This window comes from Pipra filicauda, unplaced genomic scaffold (assembly GCF_003945595.2).
Source record: "Pipra filicauda isolate LSUMZ 115617 unplaced genomic scaffold, ASM394559v2 scaffold4_size7858003_pilon, whole genome shotgun sequence".
Lineage (NCBI taxonomy): Eukaryota > Metazoa > Chordata > Aves > Passeriformes > Pipridae > Pipra > Pipra filicauda.
Window position 1 is genome coordinate 2,002,546 of NW_024104643.1, and position 26,546 is coordinate 2,029,091.

The window sequence follows — 26,546 nt, forward strand, 5'->3', positions numbered from 1 at the left end:
GAATGACACTGTCAGGGCATATTTTTAATTATCTAGTTCATAAGACTGTAAGAAGCAAAATAGCTTCTGGAACCTAATGCATCTTTGCAAAATTCTTTGATGAATAAGTTTATCTATAAATACTAGTAGAATATTTTCACTGCCTTTTTCTCTCCTTGGCTCAAAGAGTCATTATTTATCTGTTACCTTCCTGAGATAAGTCTTATGCTTTAACCTTTGAAAGCTAAAAACTTATCATGCTGTGTCATTGCCAACCACTTAAGGTCACACTCTCTTAGCTTTAAACTCCCACCAGTTTGCTAGGTGTATTCAAAGTCAACCAGCTTTAGGCAAAGAGCCTACACAGATGGTGACAGCATGAAGAGGCAGCACAGCTTGTGAGCACCACTTCTTCCTCCACTATGAACATGCTCACACACTCTACACGTACTGACACTGACTTATGCGCGTGTACATGAGTACGTGCTCACTCCACATGGATAAACAGCTGCAGGAAGGACACATGTAGGCATAGAACAGTGAGCTTCCCCGTGAACTGATTTGGAAAGATAAGTTTTGCCTACCCTGGCATTTCACAACAGTCCCATGGCAATATGCTGATATAGGTATAAAGTGCCAATTGGTGACTTACTGTGATAGGCTTTCTGCAAAACAGAAAAGCAACATGTTGAGTTTCTTCATATCTTCTGTGGTTTAGGGGTGGACATGGTAAAGAAAAAAGCCACATTTTTGTCTACTGCAAAGTTGCCTACTACAAAAAGCATACCCATTTCTTCAGTCAGTCTAGTGCAAAAGAAACAGTCCATGTAGATTTACTGTACTATGACCATTTAAAAAAAGTGACTGTTATTAACCCAGGAACTTCGGACCTTTGCCCTGATTGCCTGTTCAATTAGAGCTTACTATTTAGTTTCGGTTTTTGGTGTTTTTTGGTTGGTTGGTTTTTTTCAAAGTAATGCAATTAAATCCAGGCAGCTTGAAACAGAGCATACTTACTTAATAATGATTTGACGATTCCATCAATTCTGTTTCATGTTTGCTAAAAGTATGGGCTGAAACATGGCTGTAACTTTATAATTTGTATTAGGTAAAACAAGGAAGATTAGGTAGAGGCAAAGAGAACCTATGTTGTAGTAATTTTTCTACCTTGTCCTCTAATTCTTTTATTAGAAGATCCTCTAATTATTAAAGCCCTTAAACACATGCACATAATACAAAGAGTCTAGCTGAAACCCAGAGCATGTTCACCCTTTTCCAAAAATACCACAAAACATATGTTATTTTGTCTGAGAAAGCAAAGCAGACTCTGTATTTAAATTATACAAGTCGCAATATGCATCCAAAATGGCTGATTGCTGCCAGGAAGGTCTACGATTTAGTTGGAACCTACCAATGTTTGATATTAAAAATTAAATAACTTTTAGGCTTAGAACTTGAATGACAAAGTCTATGACACAACAAACTTTTGCTGAGAAGATAATGAGATGCCTGGCAAGGTGCATTTATAGCATTTAATGTACCAGGATCACAGTCAGGGAGATAAGACAAGCTGCTTTAATAAATCACTGCCAAATGGCAGCCAATCGTCCTGGATCTCAACCCGGCATCCTGAAGCTCTCTCTTCTCCCATAAACATTATCTTGAGTTAAAGCCAGAAAAGACAAAAAAAGCAGGGCTACTGCTTGGCTGTGAACACGCAGAAGAATAACAACTCCAAGCCCAAACCAAAACAAATTTTAAAAATCCTCTATCAGCTAGAAAGCTTCAGAAAGACATAGGAGCAATATAGCACATCTCTTCTAACCCATTAATTAATCCAGTTAGACTCCCAAGGTTCAGAGGTGAGTCACTAACATAAAGCGGAAAATGGCCACAAATGGCTTCACTATATAGGGGGGGGGAAACCCAAACCAAGATCTCCTTATTACAAAGAAATAGTTTTCCCACTTCCTACATTAATAGATGTAACTAATATTTGAGTTGGAGAGCAGACTAGCAAGTGAGAGATGAAATAAAAATATAGCTTCAGACAGAAGAAACATTTGAAGTCTGTTGTAATTAATTAAGTCCCTGCCAACTTGAGAAACTTTGTCCTCCTCTCACACTTCAGATTTCTTGACTGTTGTGTTTGCTACCACCCACTTTGCAAATCTGAAATAATGTCTTTGGATGTTCCACATCAGCAGCAGTATGTCAAAGGCTTCTTTCCAAATTGAATACTGACAACAGCCTTTTGATGTTTTTTCTCATTCCTGACTACTGTTCCTCTCTCCCAAAGTCCAGTTAGTACTCATTACACAATTGCACCAGAATGAACTCAGGTTTGCTGAGATAGTAGAAGACGTTGAAAGATAAGCTGGAAAAAGACTGAACTATTGAAAATTGGTACATTGGACAAACATATGAGACCACAAGACCAGACCTGAAAAGGAATGGCAATCATATTCATAAATATAAATGGACAGTAAAAGTAGGTTCTCATATTTACTGAAGGGACAGAGAGGGATAGACAAAATAATTAAATTTCAAAATGGAACCAGCACTGTGGTACAATTTCACCATCAAAAATGCTGTGGTGATAAATTTAAAAGAGCGGATTACGGTGGGAAAGGCTTATAGCTAATTGCTGAGTAACTAATATAATCAAATATCTATTAACAAGAATCAGAGTTTATTTTGAATTATAGTCTATCCTAGAAACGTGCAACTACAGGAAAGAACTTAGCATATTTTTCTTTGGTCAAAACAAACAAACAAACCAAAGCAGCAGATGTTAAATACAAGAATGAAACTAGTTAGAAATGTGTGTGTGGGGGGGAACATCCCAAAGAACACAACTACTAGAATAAAGGAAAACTGACCAAACTTAAAAGATGCCCCAGGAGATGTAATGGAATTCAAAACAGCTTCAAAAGAAAACTGCAAGGAGAAAGAAATGACCAATGTGAGTTAGAAGTTCAAAGATTAAAAAAGTCCCTTCTCGTAAAAGAAAAATGGAGAGGAAACCAATTAATAATATGGCTTTAGCCATGTCTTGCAGGCAAGAGATAACGCCTGAGAAGCAGCATCATGAGGTAATGCTATCCAAACAGGAATACAGAAGACTTTTATAAAAATATCAGAGGAAAAAAGCTAGCACTAGGTTGAGAAACCCATTAGGGAAAGGGGTCTGAATTTAAATTATCAGTGACTGAGAAATACTGAGGTAGCAGCTTATTTTAAAAAATCCATCTTCAATGAGAAAAAAAAACCCTCTGGCAAAAGTCTGGATTTAAGAAATCCTTGCTTTGCCAGTGTAATTTAAAAAATCTCAAAAAAATAAAAAACCCCACACATTTCTAAGATTTCTCTTAAAATTTACAGAAAAAATAGCAAATGGAACAACTTCATAGAGAAACACCAACATAATACTAGCTTTCAGGAAAGGCATGAATGATTCTATAAGTTCTTATCCAACAAATTACTTTCGTGTCTGCCAAAAATAAGTAATTTAACAACACAAAAATGAAAATATACTGGGAAACTAAAAAAGCCTTGCCCTTGTTTAACTAATGGAAAATTAAAGGAGCATTAAAGTGAAATGCTGTATAAATTTAAAGACTACAACTTGCAGCACACCACATATTCAATTATTGTTTTTTATTAAAAACAGTTGCTGCAATACATTTTTATAGAGCCTCTAATATTAGCTTAATGAGGTTTTACTTTAATTAGAATATGAAGTTGGCTGATTCTTAGGGCTTCCACAAAGTGCTGATGGGACTGACACATAGACTTTATTACAAACCAGCAGCAGTACAAAGAAAAATTCTAAGTACTTTTTTTGCCACTATGGCATATTACTCTAAAGTACTATGGTGATAAATGTCTTTCCACGCTTGACACAGCACTGATTTATCTAGACTTAATACAGTTTTCATCAGTTATATTATTTGTCTGGCTAAAGTTTTACACACTCAGCTACTGCAGATTAAATTCCCTGGTCCATCCCAATTGCACCCAGAACATATTGATGACTCCAGGCTATGTGTAGATTTCCACAATCCGGGGACAAATGGCAAATAGAACTGGCAAGAGCTGCAGCATTAAACTCAGGGAGCCACACCACCTCTTCTGAGCTCTTAGGTCCCTCTGAGCTGCCAGCAGCATTACAGGGCTCTCTCTGCACCTGGTCAATACCCTCTGCAACAAAGGGCCGACCATGTTTCTCTAAAAGAAGTCAAAGCATCCATGCTGAAGCCAGACACAAAATAAACACTTGCTTTTTTTTTTTTTTCCCCAGCCAACAGCCTATAAAATCATTTCAGAAAAAGACAGGGAAGAAGAGTAAGATTCATATCTAACTGAGTTTCCTTAAAGAGATAAGGCTTTCTATGACATGTATATTAATCCATAAATTTCTCTTGAGGAAATTCTCCAGGGTCAAATGAAAAGAGAAAGTAATTTGCTAAATCTATAGCTTAAGCATCCAGCTCTTGAATCTAACTATTAAGAAAGACCTGACAACACTCTTGGCATAATTTCTATGGCACACTTTTGCGAGCAATATTTTGGAGGTACATTCAAAGGTAAAATAGAAGACAATTAACTGTGGAAGATTCAGTTGTTCAAAGATCATTTAGGTGTATTTCTGTTTGTCTAAAAGATAAATACCAAACAGGTAAATGTTAGTGTAACACTAAACACAGCCCTCTTAAAACCTAGGTTTATTTACAGCTATGTGACTTCCATAGTGCAAATCATCCTGAAATTATTAGACTAATTACAGTTCTCATTTTTTTAATCAAAATACTCTTATTTATTTTTCCTAAATTTTCCTATTTTTCCTTAACCAGGCTCAGGTTTTCAAATACAAAAGCCATAAAACCAGGTGTGAGATACTTAAGTGTTATATACATATATATGTATATATATATGGCCTATAGCAGGGCTATAACTGTGAACCAAGAAATGCACTGCTATCTGCTATCTTCTTTGAAAGAGAAGCTCAAAAACCTTATTCTTTTAACAATTCAACAGTTAGTGAAATGAAGTCGGTATCTGTGTTTCACTGCTACTTTTATGGAGAAAGGAAAACAGCTAATATTTTCAGAGTGAGGCATGCTAAAGAAGATGCTCGCAGCTTTTAAGACAGGAAATATCACATTGCTCATTTCTCCCTTGTAGCAGAGTCATGGCTAGTCAAAGAAATGGAGCTCTTGTCAAGGTTATCTCAGTAAGCATTAGTCAAACCCACTACAGGTTGAGGACCAAAATTGCATGTGGTGTTGCTGACCAGCTACCTTCAGTATTTATTGCCTCTGTACTGACTTGCACCAAATAGCTGCAGTAACTCTAAAAATCTGACAAAACACCACCAAAGCAGCAATCCAAAATTAATACACTATCCATCAAAATTTTTCTGTGATGTAGGCTGTTTTTACTGCCCACACTGGAAATCAGAAGAAATTGATTAAGAGTGCTCGGGACTCACCACTACTCAACAGCTCAGTGGCTTGCTGGAATGACACACATACACACAAGCCTGGGCACCTTAAAGTTTCCCACATTTCCAATCCAATAGATACATTCTAAAAGGAAATATGCCAACAATTTTATGGAAAATAGCTGTTTAGGGAATGCTGTTGAAAATCTCATTAAGACATTAAGTTTCACAATTTATCTAGAAGGCTCTGAATTATCTTTTTCAACATACATTATTTTTAATACACATGATTTTCCATTTAGTTTATCCACTCTATATTAATCCATTTCTCAAAAGTATTGCTGGTATCATTAATTTAAGTGATTAGAAAGAAAGAAAGATGTACAAAACAGGGGATCATAAATTTCTTTCTGTACTGAACAAAGGGAAAATAAAATAGAGCAAATTCAGTTATTTATTATGCATCAGAAGATTTTCGTCATATGTGGCACGCCAAGTCAACTCTTTTCATGGAAGGGAATGATTTTAACTCAAAGAGGAAAAAGAATACTTCAACCTTAAAAAACCATGCTGATTTCTCTTTCAATAACTTTGATACACACAGAATGGTTTTCCTAAAAAGGAGTCTGTCCAAAATGCCTTGAAAGGTAATTCCTGCTTCCACTAAGGAACTGTCCCTGGGTGACAGGCTGTCATTTCAATGCAGCACTCTACTAGAATTCAGTTTATTTCAAAATTAAAAGAAAAAATCAGCTTTTTTCTTTTTTATTTCTTCGAAACAGTTATGTTTCATCTTAATATAACCCAAAAACTAGATATATAGACATGTTCCTGATACAGTCAACAGAAAGAGATAAGAGCCTCCAGATGGTGGTTCAGGAGTCATGAAGACTATACACCTTCATTGATCACTGGCTTCTCATAAAGCATTAAATGTCCTTCAGTCACCCCAGACACACATATTAAATTTTGCTTACTTTAGTATTTGAATCTGGCAATAAATATCTTATAAAAAGATCTAGGCTTGCCTTTTATTCCTCATATCTTGTTCCTAAAGTACACGATCTTGCTACTAAAATTGTATGTGCATTTCTAGTTTGAACAAAAAAAATTTCAGATTTTAAGTCCTGGCTATCAGTATGAATTTGTTCATTGATGAACTGTCAGAAAATATGCAATACATAACTTACTGTTTTCTGACTATAGTTTCTTTTCCAGAAACTGGTTCAAATCCTACTCATTTGAAACACCTTAATTTCATTTTTAAGTCACTACACTGACTGTCTAATCAAAAATTGTTGGATATTTAAACATAAAAGACACTAGCTTATATAAGATTTATTTCTAGACAAAACACTTTGAGGAATGACAAACACCTGTTCTGTCATTTATTGTACTTCCCAGGGCAATGCAATTATTTCCAACACTACACATGTAATTAAACTGCAGTAAAGCAATTTCTGCTGTCATGAATTTATATACATAGCAGTTCACAGGATTAACAGCCATTTTACACTCTATTCTGCACTATGAAACAGACATAGAGCATAATGCATTCAAAAGGAATAAAAGAGAAAGTTTAGCACATTGGAAATTAAAGCTGATGAACAGAGGTAATAGATTAAAAGTTTATTTAGTAAAGTAAATTTAATTAGGGAAATATATTTTTAAAATGTCATTCAAATAATGTATTTTAGATTATTCAGTCCTCTAAGCAGGTTTGTATTATAAGTATACTGTATCCTTTTGTAAATGAACTTCTACAAAATGCATTGAGGGTTCCACTCCTTAAGTTAACACATCTGATCCTGCTTAAAATGTCATGACAATCTTTTTTTTACAAAGGAAATCTTAGAACACTTAATATTTTAACAATTAAATACAGATGAGATTACTGCTGTAACTTAAAAAAACCCCAAACTCCAAGCACTTTGCTGCACCAGCATTTTCCTTTGTGGAGCTGAGGTTGTCACAAGGGGCTCAGGAGGAGCAGGAGGCCTCCATGACAGCACTTAGAGAATGGATTGATGAGGAAGAATTGTCTTTTCCTATCTCCATCAAAAGAAAATTCAGAGGTGATACAGTTAAGATTTATAGGTAAAATGTTGATACAAGCAAATGGAGGGATTTTTTTTTCTCAAAAGGAAAGGTTAACACACATTGTGCTCCACAGCAAGCATCCTGCAGTGCTGGGTATTCTCTGCACTGGCTGGCAGTTTTTCTGTCACACTATTCTTCCCAGTTTTCCCTTCATGCTCTCTCCCTTTGAACACTGTCTGTAGCCAAGTTACAGCATTCAAAGTCTATTTCTTTTTCGAGGAAAATAAAAGGCTCCCATGTTTTTTAACCTGCACAGCTTTAGATATATCCTTCTTTTAACTTTATCTCATCAGAGATAACTCATGACCAGCTTTCAGCTCGATTCCAGCTGTCTTTTTTAATCACTAATGATAAAGTTACCTTGCAATTCAATTGCCAGACCAAAATGTATTGAACATCACTGCTTTTTTCCAGCTCCAGGACAGACAATAGTACTGTTTTGCTCTGAGAGGCTCACATTGCAAGGGAAAGGGTCAAAACCTTTCAATTTTCCTAAGCAGCCCCAGAGCTTGGGTAGCAAATGTGCACTTGCACCCTTAAGATGCTAAGCTTTATTTAATTTTTTTTCTTTCTTTCACCTACCTATCTTGTCCACCTGTCAACTAGGAGGAAGAGTGAGTGTACAAAACAACAGCAAGTAGCTGTCAGAACCCCTTTCTTATTACTTCTAAGTGCACCATGATGGAGCTCTCTCCATCTTTTTTCCTGTTTCTCATCATTTTAGAGATAAAGTTGCCAAATCCATATTTTCTTTAAGCTTATACCTAGTAAATCCAGTGCAAAGATTTTTAGTATTACAAATTAATTGCTTTCCATGAAAGTGTTAATTGGGATGTTCTTATAATTCATATGTTTAGTTTGACAAGCATGCAACTACTTCAATCTGGAAAGTACTGATTATAAAAAGAGTTCTTTAAAAAATGACAAGTAAAAAACAAGAGTATTTTACTTTACAAAGACGTAGGCATCTCTCAGGCAATTTAGAACAAAAGACAGCTTAGCGATCACAAGCTGCTTTATCCCCAGTACTAAATAATCCAAATCACTATTTTATATTCAGTTTCAAGAAGCTTCTGTCTAAAATACCCTGTGCTCGTTAATGTTAGAATTGCAATATCAAGTGCACCTATTTTATTACAAATTTCAATATGACTTTTTTTTTTAAAAAGCCATGCAGGAGAATAAAATGACAACATTTTTTTCCTCCAGTCATCCAAAAAATCAAGACATTTTAAACAAATTAATTTGTTTCTTGATTTCAGGACTCATATGGGAGATTCAAGTTCTTTAGTTTTATATTTGAGGCTGGAGTATTTTGGCTAATAATTTAAATCTCGCTACCAGTGTTTTGTTCTAACACAAAGAGACAGTGTGTTAGTCTTTGCTGATAGCAATGAAGTACAGCGGTGGACCAAAATGTTGCTGCTGCTGAAACTGTAAACTGAGCCTTGGCAAGTTTTTATTAAATACATTGGTACTCCCTTCAGAAGTAGATTGCAATCAAAATAAACCATCTACATTTTTTTTCGGAAGGGACATATTAGCAATCTGTTAACAAAACATAAAGTCCTGCCTGACTTTAAATAATTTTAAAGTATCTAACCAAATTTTGAAATAAGTAGAAGAATGCCAACAGACTGCACATCATTAATACCTAGCTCCACACCATCCCCTTTTGAGAAGCAGATTTTTGAGAATGTTACATATAGCACGTATAAACAGCCAGCCTTTTGTTCAATGTCCATAAAGCAAACTATGCTCAGCTCATTTAGAATAGTGTGAAAACGTAATTGGCTTGTATTCCTTACAAAAGTTTAAAAACTTATTTCTATTAATTACTTTTTAATCTAAACTGAAACTTCTTAACGTTGTCCCTCTTTCTGCCAGTTAACAAAATTTGAAAAAGTGAAAACTTACTTTGTCATTAATTTCACATTTGCAGCTCAGTCTTGTTTTCAAGTAAACATTTGCCATGTACTGTTCTTGTCTTTTCTGAGTGTAATTTTCTGATGAAAACTGGGTGCAAAAAAATGTGTCTGCAGACATCATGTTGTAGGCTCATGACAGTTTAACATACTAATATCAGCACGCTAACAATGCAGTTTGTTTATGCCACTGCTATTAATAAAGTATCTGAACCTAGAAATACAGAGCTGGTAAATGTTTCCATGCTTTGGTTTCTGGTTCTACAGACAACTACGGTAGATATTTAAAGCAACTAAGGAAGGGATCAAAGTCCAGTTGCTTTGCTTATTCTATATTTTTCCAAATCCCACTTTTGAAAGCATTACCAGAAAAAAATCATACTAATTCAAATAACATTATTTCTAAATTAATAGTGCTGTACAAAATCATATTACTGAAAATTCTATTTCTCATTATGCTTTTGAAAATAAGGAATTCAGCATCAAAGGATCCCAAATACTTAATAACATAATGAGCCAAAAAACACAGGAATGCTCCTTTTGACACAATTATTTTGCCCTTTGTGCATGGATACACACATATTTATGCTTTAGGTACCTAAATTTAGCATCCATACTTTGCAGAAGCAATAAAAACTGAGATACACATTGGAATAAATACTTCTAACTAGTAACTTTCTTGATAGCCTAGCAGATGCAAAGATAAGGAAAGATTTACACTAGAGACTATGAAAATGCAGGATCATTTGAGAATAATAAAAAATTAAATGGTGGGAAATGTTAACAGCAACAGCTGTGAAAAGAAATTACAGTAGATTGAAAGTAGAGAACAACAATTGTAAAAACACTTTAAAATTTAAATTGCTTCACAAGAGAGATTCTATAATTACAGTTTCTACAGACATTTGAATAATAACTGCAAAAACACTGAGGTATAGATATTTACAATTACTTCAGTATCCTAAGAACTTATTAATACTGTAATATCACAGCCAAGAAAATGATAGCAGATCATACAGCTGTATGAACTATGCTGACTTTAAGGTCTACAATGGTGTTTTTAGGTTGTGCACAGAATAGCAGTCACAGGCATACTTAGTGGTGAAGACAGGTGCAAAGGTATAGGAAGCCTCCCTACACACCAAAGTAGATTTGCAGCAAAACTCATTTTTGCCCAAGAAAGTCTTAGACAGCAAGAAGTAGGTTTATCTACTTTTTGTTTTATTGTTTATTATTTCATATCTATGGGATGAATATTTATTTAAATGAGTATTTATTGCCCTAGACGCCGGTACCCAGTTTTGGACAGACCCAAATTGTTGGCAGACAAAGGAAAGGGTAGAGGGGCTGAATGCGTGCCCACAGTGAATACTTCAATACTGTGGCATATATATTTCCTTTATCCATAGTAAATTTTGTTCTGCTACCAGAAGCAGCAAACTGAACAGGTAATAGCTGCAATGTTGCAGAACAATGGTCACATCAATATCAAACTTCAGAGATACATGGTAGAAAGCACAGTATCAGTACAGTAGTGAAATACACATTACACAGAAGCATATGGATAGAAAGGCAAAACATAAAGTATGCCCATCCACTGAGCAACATCGCAATGGGTTAAATTCCAAATTACATCAGCAATAGCAATGTGCTGCTGAAACTGTAAAGTATAAGAACAAGCCTTGTATTCTATTAGGATTATGAGGTTATTGTTTATGATGTCTCAGCCTTTTCTGATACGACCAACCTTATGAAACAGGGCTCCCAGTTCAATGCCTGTGTGAACTCTGAAAAAGTTACTTTCCTAAAAGTACAGCATTCCAACTCAAGGCTCATCTACTCAGATTAACATAAGAAGACATATAGGCATTCATGCCGGAAGTTAGTTAAAAAGCCACAGGCAATATCTGGAATTATTTTATTAATAATGCAGTATGGTGATTATGGTTTGGCTGAGAACAAACAGGCCAGCCTGAGCTAGTCTGAGATAACTTCCAAATCTTCTGCACATGTGACAGATGGTGGAAGCATTTGAAAGACTCCTTGTGCACAAGAACTCTATTATGGGGGCTCAGATTCAATGCAGCAGCAAAGTAGCTGAAGCGGGTCATAATAAAAGCACACTAAGCAGCATAAACTACCTTTAAAACTTTGGATTTTATCTGAGGAAAAGGTGAAGAAGAAAGAATACTACATTCAAGGGATGTGAGGGGGGAAAGTGATTGTACAATCTATGTTGACTATTGACTGATTAAAGTGAAGAAAACTTATGATACAGTGCACTAAATTTGGCAGGTAAAGAGAGCGGAAGGACAATGGTTGAACTCAGTGGAGTTCCCTTCTAACAGGGCTTATTTTAAACTATTCTAACAGTTTTTATGGAAATCATAGGGTAGTTTGGAAACATTGCAACTTACTTTGCAATAAACCTTATTCTTCCCAAGAACATAATTCATTTTGTGTGCTTACGTCTAATCTCTTTTGGCTCATTTTACTTTGAAAAGGGTTTTGAACTCCAAGTTCCTCAAATACTCCCCCTAAGAGTCCTAGGAGGCAAATGCTAGAGTATAGAGGAAGAAGGTAGGACAACAAATGAAAAGTAAAATCATACCACTGAGAACTCTCTCAGCCACATCCTCTGTTATACCCATTGCAGAGAATCCATCTTCCTCACTAATTAATTTCTTATGGTAACTGAAGCAAGGTAAATTGCAATGAATAGGCACTTATAAACCAAAATAAAAGAGTCAAAATTAGAAAAAAGATCAAAAGAAGAATGAAACAACTGTTGAGATCTGCTACTGCTAACACCCCTTCAGCCTACACTGAAGGGACCACTACAATTCTTTCCCCAGACAAGCAAACTTGCTGTACTCCTTTCTACAGTCTGCTTTACAGAGCAGTATGCAAGCAACACTTACGCCTTGGCTCATGTTGCCTTCATGAATTTAACTTTTTATGAAGTTGTTTAAAGAGCAATTTAATATTATCATTTGGATGAGGTCTCTCAGGCTGTTTCCACATGGAGATCCTTCAATCTTTTGCTTTTTGGCAAGATGTGGAGATGCAGGTGCTATCTGAAACCAATTTAGAGTGTGGTCAAACTGGTGACCTGCTTGTCTTTTTACGTTATCCATGAAATGAGAATCAGTCTGAAAGCATATATTTAGCAGAAATGGCATTACTCTTAGAGATATCATTCCACCTATCTGAAGAATATTGTACTGCCAGCTCATATAGATAAAAAGTTTTAAAATATAAGCAGAAGTTGCAATTTAGGTTGTCAGAGAAAACCCAAGTTGAGTTCTCATGAAGAACATGGGATTGTTGTCAGCAAATGTTGCTGGCTCTAGTAATAGACAAAATACTGAAACTTCTCTCCTGCTTGCTAAAGTAAATCAGATATTTGCAACATATAATTTATTTTCTGCCTGAAAAGAGATGCCAGCAGAGTCTTTTGCAACAGAAAGGCCAGGGCAAATCATGTCAATTACAAAAAAGGTTTATGCTAAAGATACCACAGAAAAATGCATATGTCCTTCACATATCTACAAGGATGATATAGAGGAGAATAATCCTCTTTCACAGAAGTTCATCATATCAGTGGCAAGGCATTCCTTGAAGCCACAACACAAACCCTATTATTTTTTGTTCAGAGTAGAAAAAAAAGTTGCAAAATGCTATGTGAGAATAGATGAAATCTCAAGTACCCACAGTGTTGTGAAGGACCAAAACCTACCCTGCCAAACAAAGTAAAAGTCTCAGCAATTTCTATTGCTTTTTCTACCTGATTTCACATCATAAATGTGGCAAAAATTTGACCTACTACAGTTTTTTTGCGACCCATTTTGGTAAGCGTGTGTTTTATTATCATCAGAATTCCTAAAATATTTACATTTTCCACTTCTAAGAAACTTTTGCTTTTTCAAAGAATAACATACACTTATATATTAAAAAATCTATATAAACAAAGAATGATTAAGTTTATAAAAATAAAGCATTGAAAGGTCAGGGAATGCCAGAGTTGTCTGAATAGCCATAATTTAAATACCTCATGCCTGTGTATTATGATAAACTTTTTAATTAGCATAATATGTTCCATGAAACCTCATTTAGAGGGTCTAGAAAAGCACAGGAATCCAGGTTTCTTTCTTTGTATAAGGGAAAGGAGTCATTACTGTGAAGAAGTAGGTCCTTAATTCACACTTGTAGACTTTAAGTTTAAAAATTACTTTGAGGCAGGCATGCTCATGCAGCTTGCTAATGTCAAGAACAGTTTGCAAATGCCTAATGAAGATGGACTATATTGAGATTTTATTTGTTGAGATCAAACAAATCTTTCCCAAATACATATGAATTTAATTTTTTAAAGCCTTTCATCTTGCATGAATTTGGTCAGCTTTTCACTCAAGACCCAGAATAATATCATGTCAAACAACTATTCTGCAACCTGACAAACAATAGACTCAGAAATAACTGAGTAGTTTTTAGCCAGTCTGACAAAGTTGTATAAACAAACCAAAACATATTTAGGTACTGGGAAATGTTGGACAATCTTATTAATTGAAAACTGATGATAGATTTTCTGCAAAATATGTATGTATCTGCACACTATACAGGACAAATTAACACGTATATTAACACAATAAGCATTAAGTGTTTGAGTGGCATCTAGAACTTGAGGAATACTAAGAATAACAAAAATATCCCTTAATTCGGACCTCTTTTTTTCAGGGAAAATATGCATGGTTTGAAACCTGGGTATGAATATTGCATGGTGGGAAGAGCTCTAATAACTTCCCTCTCAGGTGAAAAAAAATAGCGAGAGACATAAAAAAAACGTTGGCACTAGTGACATTCCCCGTCTTTAATTACATGACTGCCAGCCTCTAAATTTTCCACCCTCTCTCCCACTTTGAGCTTAAGGTTCTTGTTCTCACATACAGAGTACCACAAAAGTCCCTCCTGCCCACATCTTATTTCTCATTTTCTCCTTCTGTTACTGCCTAAGCTCTATCCAAATTATTTTCTTAAATGCCTACTGTACACTTTCTCTAGTCTTTGCATCACGTCAATGCTCGCATCCCAAAGAACTTAGCCATGTTCATTCGAATTTCTATTTAAAATAGGTTTTTTCTGCAAGGTCAACAAATGCTGTGATGTCAGCTAAAGCAACTTTCTTTTTTAAGTAACTGGTTCTCTAGATGAAAATTATGTCCTTTATCCTGATGTATTGCATGCACTCTTTGACTAACGCAGAGTATTCCTAACTTGTGTCACAGTCATATTTTCATCAGAAAATGTGAAAAGTAAAAATTATATCATACCTAAGTAATTATCCTAGAACTTCTTCAACTAATTTGCTGGGTTTACAAAACCAGAGCCACTCCATGAACCTTTTCTCCCTCCATGACTATTTTTTTTTTTTTTCACTAAGAGAAAATTGATTTTAAAAAGATAGGACTCAACCTCTAAAACTGAAGACTGCCAAATTTCACAGCTGCTCCTTACCTCTAAAATGGTCTGACCAAAACCTCAGAGCTGACAGCTCTAAGTTCTGCAAAAGTTGTATTATGATTTTTTATTTCTCAGACATGGATTAAAGCCACCAATATGAATCTACTGAAGTTCAAGGAAAAGAAACAGAAAACACTTGCCTAATCTGCAGGCATACTGGTGGGAAAGTGTTTTTATGCTCGCACCTATATACCTATATATATATATATATATATATGCATAAGGGTGGGATGGAATTGTTTCTTTTTCCACACTTCATAGACAATGGAACAGAACCCCAATTCTTGCTTCCCAGTGTTTGTTGGTATTGCCACCTTCTGATACCCGCAAAGGGCAAAACAGGCGGATGAGACCATACTTCTGGTTCCAGCCAACTCCAAATGCATGTTTTGACCCACGTCACAAGACACACACAAGCTTTCTGCTGCTTTGTGACCATCAATTGATAAGGCAATCTGTAAAAATCATGTCCCATTTCAGAAATTCAAGATTACAGATCAGGTTGGCGCTTCTTAATGTTTTCTCTTACATCTTCATCAAAAAATTCTTCACCCCTTCCCACGTGAGGAATTTGCTTTTTTCTCCACTCATTGTGGTATTTGCTGTATTGTGTGCACAGAAAACTAGCAGCCTCAGAAGCTTCCTTTCTCTTCCTATTCCTTATGAACAAAATGGTGATATTTTAGCAGGTATGAAGGAAACAAAATATTTACAAAGCTCAGATAGCTTTTTACTTAGCAAAGCACTGTTACCTGTCTGCATCCAGAGTCACATCATGAACCCCTCTCTGAATGATGTCTCTAGAGGCAGCTAGGTCTGGTATTCGGTTCAGACTTCTCGTATATAAGCTGAGTCCTCCATCCGTCATGTACCTGAAAAAAAATGTGTGGTCAGTCAGTGGGAAATGCAGCCATCTGGCAACTATGTTTCACTCTAAAGTTAATGGACTGTGAAATTCAAATGTTTAAGGTATGGGTTGTCCTATTAGATGGTATTCCCACTTTTTGTGCCCAGCACAAGGAGATTGGATATCTGCCTATTTTCTAGGATCATTTGCCTTTTTCTGCGATGGCTTACAGGCCAACTTATTTTACTGAAATATATTTAGACTGAAGCCCTCTAGTATTTTCAAAAACTTTAAGCACATTTTAAGTACTTCAGTTTTGCCAAAGAATAGAGCACCAGGTGCAAGAAACATCATTCCAGCTAAAAAAAAAATAAAAAAAAAAAGGAAAACATGCAGTAGCATTCATCCAACTGGAACAGAAATTAGGGACCTAAATCAGTAGTCCCTGCTGGGATGCAATTATTCAGATATGAAAGAGATATCCACTGAAGACCTTACAATTATATTTAAGAATATTGTTCTACCTGTGTTTCTTTTGCTTGATTCCCACAACTTCACATTATAATGAATGTCTAATGAATCAAACAAGGAGTATAGTGATATTTACTCACTCAAGAAACATTAGAAGTTTGCGAATTCAAAGCACCAGCAATAATTTCTGGAACTCCTACCTACAGTTTCGTTGTCTCTATGAGAGATTTTGGCACTTATAACTGAGCAGCACCACAGGCCTGTCCTACTCTCAAGACCTGTTTCTTGTTTTCCCAAAGGACCTTTTGTTAAACTGTCTTTCCTCTTAGGCTCTTGTTCTTTATGTTTCCCTTTTGCATTTTTTGATAACCCTAATATAACAACAGAGATAGCACAAATTTATGTGTGGAGGACCGTGCACATGTACGGCACTTAGCAGAGAAGCACACATATACAGAAAAAAAGTTGGTATACTTCAGTTAACCTACCTCAAAATAAAATAGGGGTTTACTGAAATAGGTGTAGTCCCAATGCAGGGTTGATGGCTAAAGTGGAGGTCACTCATTATTCAAATAATCTTTAACACAAGTTCTCCTTGAGTCATGAAATGGTGCCACTCAAAGCCATCTTTCAGTCAAAGCGTGTGTCAAAATACACAGACTCCCAGGCATAAGCCAAGGCACACACACTGCTGCTGCTCCAGCAGTTCTGTTGTCCCTCTCCCTGTGGTTCCTTCTGGAAGAAGATTTAATTAAAATAGACTGTCCAAGAGACCTGAGGGCCAGTACAGGAACCCCAGGAGCACTGCCTCCACCCCTACTGTTAGGGGTGGGTGAATGGAGGAAGGTCTTGAAAGCACACCTGTGGTAGTGTGTCACCTGTGTGACAGTTCCAGTTTGAGAAGACATCATGTTCTGCGTGGAAATCTGGATGAAGGCAACCTCAAGTGCATTAAAACAGAAAGGGTTCCTTTGATTATTTTTAACAAAACTCTGAGGCACTTTACACACGGGTAAGATTTCGCTTGCAGTTCAGCGAGGGACTTCTGAAACCTTGGTCTCTGGAGTCTGCAGAAGGTAACTTCACATTTGTTTTCAAAGATAGAGTAACACTCACACTTACATACTAGATTCATCCTTTTATTAAATTCAAAATTTAGACTTTTTTGACAGATTATTTAGCTAGGCTTGAATTATCCAGTCGATTTCAAAGCTCTAGAATTACATATTAAATTTAGCTGTGGTTTGAATGCAATCCAGACTATATGGAATTTTTTTTCCTGTATAAGTAAGGGCTGAATGGAGAGACTTAACAAGTGCAACAGGCCTTCCTCACACTATTTTCTAATTACTGCTGCATTCCTGTCCCCAAGTGTTTAAAGTAATTAAACTGATAATGGAAGAGGCATAAGGGAGATAAGACTTTACATGCCTCAGTGAATCCTGAAATTTCAGAGCTTATTAAACTGTTTTTAACATTTACCACACCTAAAAATGTTAACTGAGCACATGGCAACTTACTATCTATTGAGTCATCCTTATTATAGATGCAGAGAAAAGTCACACAAGATGACTTTATTCACCCTTTAATGTGATAAGCTAATAAATACAACTTTTCAGGCACTGCAAAGGATTCCCTTTTTTTTTATTTCAAATAAAACCATGCATCTATCAAAAGCAACATTAATATTTCCTTTAAGATAAAAGGCCCTTTAGAAACTAAAGTATCACTTTCTCCATATGTCTTCTCTCTTTTCTACCACACATGAATATGGTATCCTACTTGACAGTCATTAATGCTATGCTGTGGACAACCTTGTCAGCAGTGCTCCATAGATGGATCACTAAGACAGTGGACTAGGGAGATATAGTAATAGGCTTTCTTTATAGTTATGCTTTTCCTAGAAATCTATCTTTGGATGGTGCTTGAGGTGAGATACTACTCTAGAGAGAGCTTTGATCACACTTAGATTTGCCTTTAGGAATGTATTATTTGCAATTTCATCAGCCATTATTCTCTAATCATAGCTATACTTGAAACTAAGAGATTAGATTGACAGCAAGAATTCTAAATTTATAGAGAGTGAAATAGTGTGGTATGACATGGTCATGTACTCTATGGGATTTCTGTTCAACACTGTTACCTCAGTCACCAAACAGCCTTGAGATGCCAACAACAGCATTGAGTAGAAATTGAGGCATGAGTAAAACTGTAATATCTTTTCTTTTTTAATGATGCTTTAGGAGTTCTAACACACACAGGAGTGAAGTGACTTGTGTTCCAAGATTGATATGAGTTGTTAAACAGTAATCTGAAACATAGGGAATGCAGTACCCCAAAGCCATTCAATTGATTAAGCAAAAAAAAAAAAAAATTGTGATTCTTCCTCCTGGATATTTTAAGAGAGTAACTAATCTAGTCTTTTACAGAAAGATATTCCTACTGCTCAGATGATAGGCACAGTTGAAAAACTGCAATAAAGGCCTATCACACAGACTACACTAGAAAATATTTAAAGTTAATACAGAGAAAGACTGTTCTGTCAGCAACTGCTTTTCCTCAATTGCATCCAATACCATAACTACCATCTCAAACAAAACAAAAACACCACAAGAAGACCCATCCCAGAGAAAATGGTGCAAAATGATGGTTTACCAGATAACCAAGACATTTCAGTAAGTAACAAGATGTATCTGTGCTCTTATCAAAGTTCAGAGCAAAATCATCTTGGTGTTAAAGAGGAAGAACAGAATCTGGAGGCAGCAGAGTATCACTGGCAGATTAGAGTTTTTTGTTTGTTTTTTTTTGTATGTATGTATATTATAATATTGCAACCATAATGCAAATTCCACCTGTGTGCTAGGATTTTTTAGAAAAATTCTATTAAACCTACCAATCATGCATGAGTAAATGGGGGAAAAGTGCTGCTTACCCACTATTGATGTCATCAGTCCTCAGGCTTTTCCCAAGAATGTCTCCATCACTCATGTAGCCACCAACATCAGCTTCAGAGGATATGTCCAGATCACCACCTCCTTTCTCACTCATGTCGATCTGTGAGATGTTTCCAAGGCGAGAAACAGCTGCTCGGCGAAGCGGGGTGGTGTACATGAATCGAGAAGGGTCTGTGTGTATGAAGCGACTTGCACTGCTGCGAGGATAACCAGCACCCAAGGATGGGGCATCTCCTGCCTGCAGCCGAGGACTGGCCTGCCCCAGCCTCCAAGTCACCGGGGCTGATCGGCTTGACAAGCTTGGTATGCTTCTCCCATTCACTTCAGTTGTCACAGTGCTGTCAAAAGTTGTCTCCAATGTGCTGCCAAACAGAATGGAGAAGTCAGTGAACTGTGCTTCCTCTCTTCCTGAGAAACCAGGAGAAGGGAAGACTGGAGGAATGTATATTTGTTTTTAAAATTTCTCTCTGTGTGTGCATATATTTCCACTATGTGCCCACATGTGCTTGTGTATGCTCCTCAGTATTGGGGCCAGTCCTGCTTAATATCTTTATCAATAACTTGGATGAGGGGATAGAGTACCCCCTTAGTCACCTTGTAGATGACGGAAAGTTGGGCAGGATAGTTGATCTGCTGAAGGGTAGGAAGACTCTGTGGAGGGATCTGGACAGGCTGGATTGAAGGGCTGAGGCCAATGATATGATGTTCAATAGGGTAAAGTGCCGTTTCCTGCACTTGGGTCACAACAACCCCATGCAGCACTACAGACTTGGGGCAGAGTGGCTGGAAAGCTGCCTAGCACATGGTGTGAGTCTTGGGAATGGTCCTCTGCAGGGCTATGAGTTGGACTCAAAGATCTTTGTGCATGCCTTCCATCTCACCATATTCTGTGATTCTGTGATCAGAAACGGACCTGTGGCTGCTGGTCAATAGCATCTGAATGTGAGTCAGCAGTGCCCAGATGGCCAAGGTGGCCATTGGCATCTTGGTCTTTATCAGAAATGGTGTAGCCAGCAGGTGCAGGCAAATAATCATCCCCCTGTATTTGGCTGCACTGGTGAGGCTGGTGAGGCTGCACCTTGAACCCTGTGTTCAGTTTTGTCCCCCTCACTACAAGAAAGACATTGAATGAAGGTTCCTAGAGAGTAAGTCATACAAGGAGCAGCTGAGGGAGCTGGGGTTGTTTAGCCTGGAGAAAAGGAGGTTCATGGGAGACCTTATCACTCTCTACAACTACGGGAAAGGAGGTTGCACCTAGGTGGGGGTTGGCCTCTTCTCTCAGGCAACAAGTGATTGGACAAGAGGAAATGGCCTCAAGCTAAGCCAGAGGAGGTTTAGATTGGATACTAGGAAAAATTTCTTCATAGAAAGGGTTGTTAAGCACTGGAACAGGCTGCCCAGGGAAGTGGTTGAGTCACTGGAGGTATTGAAGAGACTTGTAGATGTGGCACTTTGAGGACATCGTTTAGTGGTGGACTTGGCAGTGCTGGGCTAATGGTTGGACTTGATGACCTCAGATGTCTTTTCCAACCTATATGATTTTATGATTCTATGATTCTATAACCTCTATTTATAAAATAACCTAAAATAAATTTTATAGGCTTCTAAATAAATGATTATAAAACAATAACCATATTTGTGAATGATTGTATGAGAAATTTTGACAGTAAAGTAAATCAAAATTTTACATCAAAACGTAAGTTGCTAAGACAGTCTCATAAACAGTATGGTTAGTGCCATAGTTAATTTTCCCTTGCAAGTCTCTCATGCATTCAGCACTTGGTAATACTCTCCCATAGTCCATATTTTTAGTGGTCTACACAAAACCAGTGTACCTGTGGCTTATCTGGGTCCCTCTAAGACTGGACATGGTTTCTTCCAAATTCTGTCTCAAGTCTGCTATATTCTTTACAGTTCTCATTCTTCTTGTTTCAGGGTCTTCCCCTGGAGTAGAACAGTAAAACCAGCATACACTTTAGTGCACATGAGTTTATAAGGTTGAATAAAGTACACACATGTATACACAGCTGAGAATACACACATATGATTGTAAATAAGTCTGTCCCTTTAATATTTAAAAAAATAAAGCTTCATTCTTTCAGTAATAAAACACATATATGCCTATAAATCACATATAGTATGTAAAAAACCCACTGAAAAGAGTCCTGGTGAAGCATCCCTGTTAGGGTCCAAATCTATTAGTGAAACTCAGATTTACAGTGTTGCGATTTTTATCCTGTGTAATCAAGGCATGATGCAACCCCAGACTACGTGATACATTACAAAGTCCTTTTTTACTCCTTGACATTTTACATGATGTGCTAGGAAAAAAAGTCTCAGCAAATCTGTGTCCAGAAAGAACTGAGATGACTCTTAAACAACTCTTCAGTATGCACATAACATCCAGGCCATTTCAAAGTCTCTTTAAGTCAGGCACTTAATAAAGCATCTTTCCTGAACTGTAATAGTTTCCTGAAGGGGGACATTATTCTTCATTCAGGATAAAATAAAACATACTCCTTGTGATACAAATCTGAACACTCTAAACACATGCATGATTTATACAATTATGGGTTTTAACAGCCTTCAGGATCCATTGTGAAAAGCTAGTCTGGTATCTGGAATAATGAAGCTCGCAGACCTTCACCTGGAACACCTTGAACAATGTTTACTTCATACAATTTAAAAAAAAAAAAAAGGCAAAAAAAGTTATATATGATATGTCACAAAAGAAAAACATAATAAACTTCAAAGGAATCTCCGAAAGTTGTACATGAAGAAACAAAAATGCATGTTTTCTAGTAAATTCATAGATCAAGAAAGTTTAGTTCATTTTACTTTTGAACAATAAGAGAATTTTGAAAGAAATTCTGTGACAGATATCACTGATTTGTTCAAGCCTAGTATTCTGCTTCAGGCTGTCCCCTGCATCTGTTGCTCAAAAGAAGGTTGACAGGAAGCATCATTATTACAGTTCTGTGCACAATGCTGAACTTAAAGTGCAAATAATTTCTTTTTGACTCTATCAATGATAAATTTCATGTCATATCTTAACTTGTTAAGTTTATTTTACTCCTCATTATGGAAATGTTATCAACAAGAATGATAGTGTGCAACCACTAAAACTTTCTTTAACTTTAGATTTCAGATTCTCATGCACAATAAGATTTTAACCTAATTTTGGAATCCTCATGACATCCAGAAACTGTTTCATCTTTGAATATATCTAATAAGAGATAATCTGGTGAATTTAAACTCAGTATCACACAAAAATCAAGATCAGAAATGCAAGCAGAGGCAAAATACCATATAGATCAATGATATTTCAAATTTGTAAAATGTAAAATGCATAAGCAGATATGCATCGTCAAGTTGCTGCATTTCTCATTCTGTTGCCATCTTCCCTTCCCCCAGGTTTGTATGTGCGTTTAAACAAGATATAATTTCAACAATGGTGGTGTCTCTGAGGAAAAGCATTGAGTGCCATCTAAGTGATAAAACAAATAGGAAATGTTTGGGAAGGAGTTAAAAAAAATATTATATCCCTTACGTAGTAGATAAAATGGGAAAAAGAAAGGAGGAGATCTTAATGTAGAGTGTGTAAGAAAAGTTAAGTAGGACAGAAAACTGGGAAATATTCAACCTGGGGCCAGAAGCAATGAAAATTTTAAATTTAATAAAGCATTTTGGGAAAGTAAAGCAAGAAAAACAAAGTCCTACAGAAAAACATTCTGGTAAGGTAAAAAGATCTCAACACAACATCAGTTCAAAAGGCATGGGAAAAATACAGACTTGCAGCTGAACTACAAGTATAGTTTATAAAAAACATTGGGCTTAACATATTCAGTGACATTTATTTCAAATATAAGGAAGAATCTGCAGAAGCAAACTTTATTTGAACAATGGGTCAATTAAGCTACCTAATATTGAGTTTTGACTAAAGGATGAAGCCTTTGAGCTTACTGACAAACTGAATAGCTACTCTATCCTCTCCTGCAGTCCAGGTCTTACCAACCAAACATTCTGCAGGTAGTTAAGAAAAAACTTAATTCCTGACATTAAATGGAAATAAATTATTTTATGTACATTCCCTATAACCTTTATTTCTACTCAATAGGAAAATGATGCACAGCACTAGCCAACATGCCCTGCAGTTGTGGCTCAGTGTCAAACTAGCTTTCACAGCAATGCCAGTTTGAGGTTTTCCCATCTACTCTGCCCTGGCTGTGTCTTCTGTCCTCTCTGATGCAGTCGAGCAGTCTTTCAGGAAATGATGTTTGCCTATTTTATCACTCCAAATAAATTCTACAGTGGTTTAATGATCCTAAAGTCCATAAACCTCTGGGTTGGCACCACTGAACTGAGTGGGATCAACACCTGGGCAGGATGGAAACAAGTGGGGATACAGGCCCAGCACTGCAAAAGTCTCCATCTTCCGAAGTCACACTCCAAGCCCATGTTTATTCACAATATTTTGCTCCCTAAAATACAATACCTGTATTGTATTTTATTTACATTTTTACATGTAGTACCTTGCAGGAGGCAAAAGTCTGCACTCAGACTGAAATTACAACTGCTCCTGTTTCTCAAGCGAGATTGTTCAATAAAGCCTCCTGATGATCAGTGTACCCATGGGTCCCAGGTACTTTGCAGAAGTTTCTACACCACCGTGGAGATTCCTGCGAGGCAAAAAGTTTCATGCCCAGGCTAAGCTCAAGGCAATTACGTCCTATTAGATTGAAATTGCTTTTACAGCCTAGACAGTTCCCAGGCAGACGGTTCATGCTTGCCCCTGGACAGTTGTCTACAGTGCACTCAGTTCCTCACTGTCCCTTTGCCCTTTGCTTTCCCCCCTCTGCCAAATGCACTCAAATTGACTTCCAGGTGCAATTATATTCCTGTCAAAATATTTATATAAGGGACATCCAGGATCTGTTACCTGCCCTGCCGTGAAAGCATAGCTTGTTGGTATAAGAAAAATTTCTGTTTACACAGAAAGACAAATTCCAGGGTCTAAGCAGGCAAAATTAAAGGCAGAGCAATACTTTATATATTTATTTCAAGAATTGAATACAATTATTATTTTACAGTGACTTTGCCCTTTTCTTTCCTTGTTTATCCTTGTCAGTTGTTCTTTGCTGTATGTTAACACTGCAAATCTTGCAGCAAAAACTGACAGCAACTGTCTTTTTAATATGTATTGCACAGTAAATAGCATAACAAAGCCTTGAGGTATAATTGCAATACATTAAATATAAGGTACATATATGGCAAGCTGCCAAAATATATTTTCACAATGAAGAATATTTCACTTTCAGACAAATTATGTCACAAAATTGGTGTTATTCTAACCTGTAAAGGTGAAAAGTTTGAGATCTAATCTCGTTAGATCTCAGTGACACAAAGGGTAATTTCAAAACTTTTACACCAGTTTTTACTAAAAAAAGCTACAACTGAAGTTTTATTATATTAAAATACTATATAGCACTACATAAAAAATCCTCAAAACTAATTATTAGAATGCTTAAAAATAATTGTTCTTTTCTTTCTTTCCATCGTTCTCTAAAGGCCATATTAATGGAATCCTGCTGTACTATGGATGAAAAAGTCAGAAATTATAAACAGTTGAACCTGGCAATGGAGAAATTTTCTGCACTGAGTACAAGATCTACTTGCACGTTAGGACAGCACTCTGACTCCCTATCCACATCAAGCCTCCTTCTGTACAGAGAACCACACGGATGATGAATATGTGTATTTTTTCTGAAAACTAGCTACACTATGCCTGCTAGAGGAGACATTGTGGTGTTTATTGCATCAGGATTGGGGTTAAAGGGATTTTAGACTCCTCCAGATACCTTGTTGCTTATAATATGGCCCAGTGCTATCACAGAGTTTACCCATATTTTCATGACCTAACATATCAGAAATGCTCCCTATCTTATAATCATGAGTGGTTCTGGTTTGTATGCTAAAGAAAAGCCATTCTAATTCATACATGGGGAGACTGGGATAAGACTATAACCAGAGTACCCTGAAAATTTCTGTCAAAATTCTGTTCCTCCCATAAGGAAGGCCAATGCAAGTATTTTACTGACCCTATGATATATAATCTCCTCAAATCATTTGTAGCTTCATCATTTAGGTTAAACATTCCAAAAGATTTTCTCCAAACTTTTGCCTATAAGCAGTGAACCATTACAGGTTCCCTCAATAAATTTCTGGAGAATGCATTTATTTCTTCCATTGAGTGAAATACATTCACAGGAAATCAAAATAAATATTTTATAAAAATCATTATATTTAACCTAAATAAGTTGAACTTTTACATTCACACTTCTGAAGCTCAAACATAATTTCACCTTTAATAATACTGTTCATAATAATTTCTGTACTTCTGTACATGTAATTACAGCCCAAAGCAAATAGAATAACAACTCCATCAATTGTCTTTCATAAAAGAATTTACAAATAATAAACATCTCTCCAGGCAATTACCCACTATTAGATAATAACTCCATTCACAAAGGAAAGTACCAGTTTTAATCTGCAAGTGGGAAAACTGAGGCTCACAAGAAAACAGAAATTTGTCAGTGACACACAGCTGAAGTGGAGTGGGGGCAGGGGAGAGCTCAGTCTCTTTTGCTAGCAAGCCTCTGATCTCCAGAAGAAGCCCCTTTTAACCTACTGGTACAGACTAATAATAAAAAGTATGAATACAAAGAGAATTCTTGGTTCTTTCTCATTTTGAGATGACAGTTTTTTTCACTACTTACACACCAAAAATTTTATCCTGAATGTTTAAACACAATCAGAGCTAACGTCCACCAGCAAGGAGCTCTGGGCTAGACACATGCTATATAACCTTTAAAAAGCAAGCAGCCACTTCAAACCATTTGACTGGCTGAAGAACAAAGCTTTGGAAATGAACACTTTGAGCACTCTTATAAAGGGCTAGAGATGAAACAGTAACACAGAAGCCTTTTGAAGCACTTATGTCTATGGACTGCAAATACTCACTGGCATGCACAGATATAACAAAACTGGTTATTTAAATAAAACTGAAACCCTGGCACTCACAATTCCATATACAGGGGTGAAATTATTGGCAGAGGGGTTAGGGAAGGGGGAAGAAATACTGGAGGGACAGTTTGTAGGAAGGCCGGGACATTTTTTGTCCTATCCAAACCTTGGATTCAAGATATCAATTTCAAATTAATGAGAACAAATGTTATTAAAATAAAATTATTTAAGAGTAAACTAATAGTACTTAAAATATTCCACCTTATTTTTCAAAAAGCTAAGCA

The 26,546-nt window shown here is 36.5% G+C and overlaps 1 protein-coding gene across 9 annotated transcripts in view; it reads right to left on the bottom strand.

The window, feature by feature from the left end:
* Positions 1-26,546, bottom strand: part of NAV3 (neuron navigator 3) — a 534,722-nt gene that overhangs the window by 87,492 nt on the left and 420,684 nt on the right. For all 9 annotated transcript variants that reach the window (XM_027747750.2, XM_027747746.2, XM_039386754.1 and 6 more), the window contains 3 exons: positions 21,075-21,183; positions 19,218-19,601; positions 15,720-15,839 (listed from right to left, as the gene is read on the bottom strand). In XM_027747750.2, the coding sequence (XP_027603551.1) occupies positions 15,720-15,839; positions 19,218-19,601; positions 21,075-21,183 (613 nt within the window). The remainder of the gene's footprint in view (positions 1-15,719; positions 15,840-19,217; positions 19,602-21,074; positions 21,184-26,546) is intronic.